The sequence below is a fragment of the Oncorhynchus keta genome, chromosome 18 (assembly GCF_023373465.1).
Source record: "Oncorhynchus keta strain PuntledgeMale-10-30-2019 chromosome 18, Oket_V2, whole genome shotgun sequence".
NCBI classification, from domain to species: Eukaryota; Metazoa; Chordata; class Actinopteri; order Salmoniformes; family Salmonidae; genus Oncorhynchus; species Oncorhynchus keta.
Genome location: NC_068438.1, coordinates 48,707,191 through 48,712,190, shown reverse-complemented (window position 1 = coordinate 48,712,190; position 5,000 = coordinate 48,707,191). Strand labels below are relative to the sequence as shown.

At 51.0% G+C, this 5,000-nt stretch overlaps 1 protein-coding gene across 1 annotated transcript in view; it reads right to left on the bottom strand.

The window, feature by feature from the left end:
* Positions 1-5,000, bottom strand: part of LOC118374816 (ubiquitin carboxyl-terminal hydrolase 32-like) — a 177,446-nt gene that overhangs the window by 50,767 nt on the left and 121,679 nt on the right. Inside the window, exons 8-10 of the mRNA XM_052468909.1 lie at positions 4,534-4,649; positions 3,834-3,896; positions 3,617-3,700 (exon numbers count right to left, since the gene is read on the bottom strand). Of these exons, the coding sequence (XP_052324869.1) occupies positions 3,617-3,700; positions 3,834-3,896; positions 4,534-4,649 (263 nt within the window). The remainder of the gene's footprint in view (positions 1-3,616; positions 3,701-3,833; positions 3,897-4,533; positions 4,650-5,000) is intronic.

Here is a 5,000-nt window from a genome sequence, read left to right as displayed (position 1 = left end):
AGCCCCAGGCCTACAGAAACAGACAGAGGGGCATGAAGAGAAAGCCCCAGGCCTACAGAAACACAGACAGACAGAGAGGATGAAGAGGAAGCCCCAGGCCTGCAGAAACACAGACAGACAGAGAGGCATGAAGAGAAAGCCCCAGGCCTGCAAAAACACAGACAGACAGAGAGGATGAAGAGAAAGCCCCAGGCCTGCAGAAACACAGACAGAGAGGCATGAAGAGAAAGCCCCAGGCCTGCAGAAACACAGACAGACAGAGAGGCATGAAGAGAAAGCCCCAGGCCTGCAGAAACACAGACAGACAGAGAGGCATGAAGAGAAAGCCCCAGGCCTGCAGAAACACATACAGACAGAGAGGCAGACAGAGAGGCATGAAGAGAAAGCCCCAGGCCTGCAGAAACACAGACAGACAGAGAGGCATGAAGAGAAAGCCCCAGGCCTGCAGAAACACAGACAGAGAGGCATGAAGAGAAAGCCCCAGGCCTGCAGAAACACAGACAGACAGAGAGGCATTAAGAGAAAGCCCCAGGCCTGCAGAAACACAGACAGACAGAGAGGCATGAAGAGAAAGCCCCAGGCCTACAGAAACAGACAGAGGGGCATGAAGAAAAAGCCCCAGGCCTGCAGAAACACAGACAGAGAGGCATGAAGAGAAAGCCCCAGGCCTGCAGAAACACAGACAGAGGGGCATGAAGAGAAAGCCCCAGGCCTACAGAAACAGACAGAGGGGCATGAAGAAAAAGCCCCAGGCCTGCAGAAACACAGACAGAGAGGCATGAAGAGAAAGCCCCAGGCCTGCAGAAACACAGACAGACAGAGAGGCATGAAGAGAAAGCCCCAGGCCTACAGAAACAGACAGAGGGGCATGAAGAAAAAGCCCCAGGCCTGCAGAAACACAGACAGAGAGGCATGAAGAGAAAGCCCCAGGCCTGCAGAAACACAGACAGAGGGGCATGAAGAGAAAGCCCCAGGCCTGCAGAAACACAGACAGACAGAGAGGATGAAGAGAAAGCCCCAGGCCTACAGAAACAGACAGAGGGGCATGAAGAGAAAGCCCCAGGCCTACAGAAACACAGACAGACAGAGAGGATGAAGAGAAAGCCCCAGGCCTGCAGAAACACAGACAGACAGAGAGGCATGAAGAGAAAGCCCCAGGCCTGCAGAAACACAGACAGAGAGGCATGAAGAGAAAGCCCCAGGCCTGCAGAAACACAGACAGACAGAGAGGCATGAAGAGAAAGCCCCAGGCCTGCAGAAACACAGACAGAGAGGCATGAAGAGAAAGCCCCAGGCCTGCAGAAACACAGACATACAGAGAGGCATGAAGAGAAAGCCCCAGGCCTGCAGAAACACAGACAGACAGAGAGGCATGAAGAGAAAGCCCCAGGCCTGCAGAAACACAGACAGACAGAGAGGATGAAGAGAAAGCCCCAGGCCTGCAGAAACACAGACAGAGAGGCATGAAGAGAAAGCCCCAGGCCTGCAGAAACACAGACAGACAGAGAGGCATGAAGAGAAAGCCCCAGGCCTGCAGAAACACAGACAGAGAGGCATGAAGAGAAAGCCCCAGGCCTGCAGAAACACAGACAGACAGAGAGGCATGAAGAGAAAGCCCCAGGCCTGCAGAAACACAGACAGACAGAGAGGCATGAAGAGAAAGCCCCAGGCCTGCAGAAACACAGACAGAGAGGCATGAAGAGAAAGCCCCAGGCCTGCAGAAACACAGACAGAGAGAGAGGCATGAAGAGAAAGCCCCAGGCCTGCAGAAACACAGACAGACAGAGAGGCATGAAGAGAAAGCCCCAGGCCTGCAGAAACACAGACAGACAGAGAGGCATGAAGAGAAAGCCCCAGGCCTACAGAAACAGACAGAGGGGCATGAAGAGAAAGCCCCAGGCCTGCAGAAACACAGACAGAGAGGCATGAAGAGAAAGCCCCAGGCCTGCAGAAACACAGACAGAGGGGCATGAAGAGAAAGCCCCAGGCCTGCAGAAACACAGACAGACAGAGAGGATGAAGAGAAAGCCCCAGGCCTGCAGAAACACAGACAGACAGAGAGGCATGAAGAGAAAGGCCTGCAGAAACACAGACAGACAGAGAGGCATGAAGAAAAGCCCCAGGCCTGCAGAAACACAGACAGAGAGGCATGAAGAGAAAGCCCCAGGCCTGCAGAAACACAGACAGACAGAGAGGCATGAAGAGAAAGCCCCAGGCCTGCAGAAACACAGACAGACAGAGAGGCATGAAGAGAAAGCCCCAGGCCTGCAGAAACACAGACAGAGAGGCATGAAGAGAAAGCCCCAGGCCTGCAGAAACACAGACAGAGAGAGAGGCATGAAGAGAAAGCCCCAGGCCTGCAGAAACACAGACAGACAGAGAGGCATGAAGAGAAAGCCCCAGGCCTGCAGAAACACAGACAGACAGAGAGGCATGAAGAGAAAGCCCCAGGCCTACAGAAACAGACAGAGGGGCATGAAGAGAAAGCCCCAGGCCTGCAGAAACACAGACAGAGGGGCATGAAGAGAAAGCCCCAGGCCTGCAGAAACACAGACAGACAGAGAGGATGAAGAGAAAGCCCCAGGCCTGCAGAAACACAGACAGAGGGGCATGAAGAGAAAGCCCCAGGCCTGCAGAAACACAGACAGACAGAGAGGATGAAGAGAAAGCCCCAGGCCTGCAGAAACACAGACAGAGAAAGGAAGAGAAAGCCCCAGGCCTGCAGAAACACAGACAGAGAAAGGAAGAGAAAGCCCCAGGCCTACAGAAACACAGACAGAGAAAGGAAGAGAAAGCCCCAGGCCTACAGAAACACAGACAGAGAAAGGAAGAGAAAGCCCCAGGCCTACAGAAACACAGACAGAGAAAGGAAGAGAAAGCCCCAGGCCTACAGAAACACAGACAGAGAAAGGAAGAGAAAGCCCCAGGCCTACAGAAACACAGACAGAGAAAGGAAGAGAAAGCCCCAGGCCTACAGAAACACAGACAGAGAAAGGAAGAGAAAGCCCCAGGCCTACAGAAACACAGACAGAGAAAGGAAGAGAAAGCCCCAGGCCTACAGAAACACAGACAGAGAAAGGAAGAGAAAGCCCCAGGCCTACAGAAACACAGACAGAGAAAGGAAGAGAAAGCCCCTGCAGGCCATGAAGAGAAAGCCCCAGGCCTAACACAGACAGAGAAAGGAAGAGAAAGCCCCAGGCCTACAGAAACACAGACAGAGAAAGGAAGAGAAAGCCCCAAGAGACAGAGAAAGGAAGAGAAAGCCCCAGGCCTACAGAAACACAGACAGAGAAAGGAAGAGAAAGCCCCAGGCCTACAGAAACACAGACAGAGAAAGGAAGAGAAAGCCCCAGGCCTGCAGAAACACAGACAGAGAAAGGAAGAGAAAGCCCCAGACCTGCAGAAACACAGACAGAGAGGCATGAAGAGAAAGCCCCAGGCCTGCAGAAACACAGACAGAGAAAGGAAGAGAAAGCAAACTATAAACTGAGGGGGAAACATGGAAACAGACCTGGAACAAACCATCAAATGAGTGAGTGTGTGTGTGTGTGTGTGTGTGTGTGTGTGTGTGTGTGTGTGTGTGTGTGTGTGTGTGTGTGTGTGTGTTCGTTCCGACCTGGAACAGCAGGTTGAGGAACTCGTTGGCCAGAGCGCTGTTCACACTCCAGATCTGGTAGTCCTCCAGGGTCAGGTGACCCAGCTGTGTGAGGTTCAAAGGTTAAGGTCAAAGGTCAAAGACAAGGGCTGTCAGTGGAAGGCAGTAGCATTATGAGATAATTATCCAATCACGTTACAGACAAAAACAGCTATTATATCTCCTAGAAGAGTCTCACCTTGGTCGTGTCGTGCATGTTCAGGATTCCCTCCACTATGTCCGACACGTTGGTGAGCAGCTCCTGAAAACAGGATAATGAGAGTCAGAACTTAGGTAAGGTACTTATTCAAACCCAACCACCTCCATTACATTATCCAGCAGAACTTACAGGAAGTGGTGTCCAGCAGAACTTTACAGGAAGTGGTGTCCAGCAGAACTTTACAGGAAGTGGTGTCCAGCAGAACTTACAGGAAGTGGTGTCCAGCAGAACTTACAGGAAGTGGTGTCCAGCAGAACTTACAGGAAGTGGTGTCCAGCAGAACTTACAGGAAGTGGTGTCCAGCAGTACTTACAGGAAGTGGTGTCCAGCAGAACTTTACAGGAAGTGGTGTCCAGCAGAACTTACAGGAAGTGGTGTCCAGCAGAACTTTACAGGAAGTGGTGTCCAGCAGTACTTACAGGAAGTGGTGTCCAGCAGTACTTACAGGAAGTGGTGTCCAGCAGTACTTACAGGAAGTGGTGTCCAGCAGTACTTACAGGAAGTGGTGTACAACAGTACTTACAGGAAGTGGTGTCCAGCAGTACTTACAGGAAGTGGTGTACAACAGTACTTACAGGAAGTGGTGTCCAGCAGTACTTACAGGAAGTGGTGTCCAGCAGTACTTACAGGAAGTGGTGTACAACAGTACTTACAGGAAGTGGTGTACAACAGTACTTACAGGAAGTGTGTCTGTGCGATTGTCCTTCCAAACTTCCAGGAGTGCGGCTACCATCTCGTGGATTTCGTCTCGGGACAGAACCCCATCCCGGTCCACGTCAAACACTTTGAAACAAACTGGGGAAAAACGAGAGAGAAAGAGAGAGTACAAAAACACTCTTTTAACATAACATTGTAGTTTCTAACTACAGACTCCTCAAGCCGCAGTTATACCAAATACGTCGTGCTAGTCATCTGTATTCCTCCGTGTGATCTGCACCGAGCTACTTAGATAATTAACTGGAGTCTTGAGTTCCAATATCTGCTGCCATTTCCAAGCGTGAAAATGTAATTTCAAGGCCTGATGAGAATCTAGACGACAGGGTAGATTACATACTATTCAGAGGCAGTTGACGATCGTAAAAAAGAAAAAAAAGAAAATCAACCACATCTATGTTTTTACAACATAAGGAGATTGGGAAAAGCGCT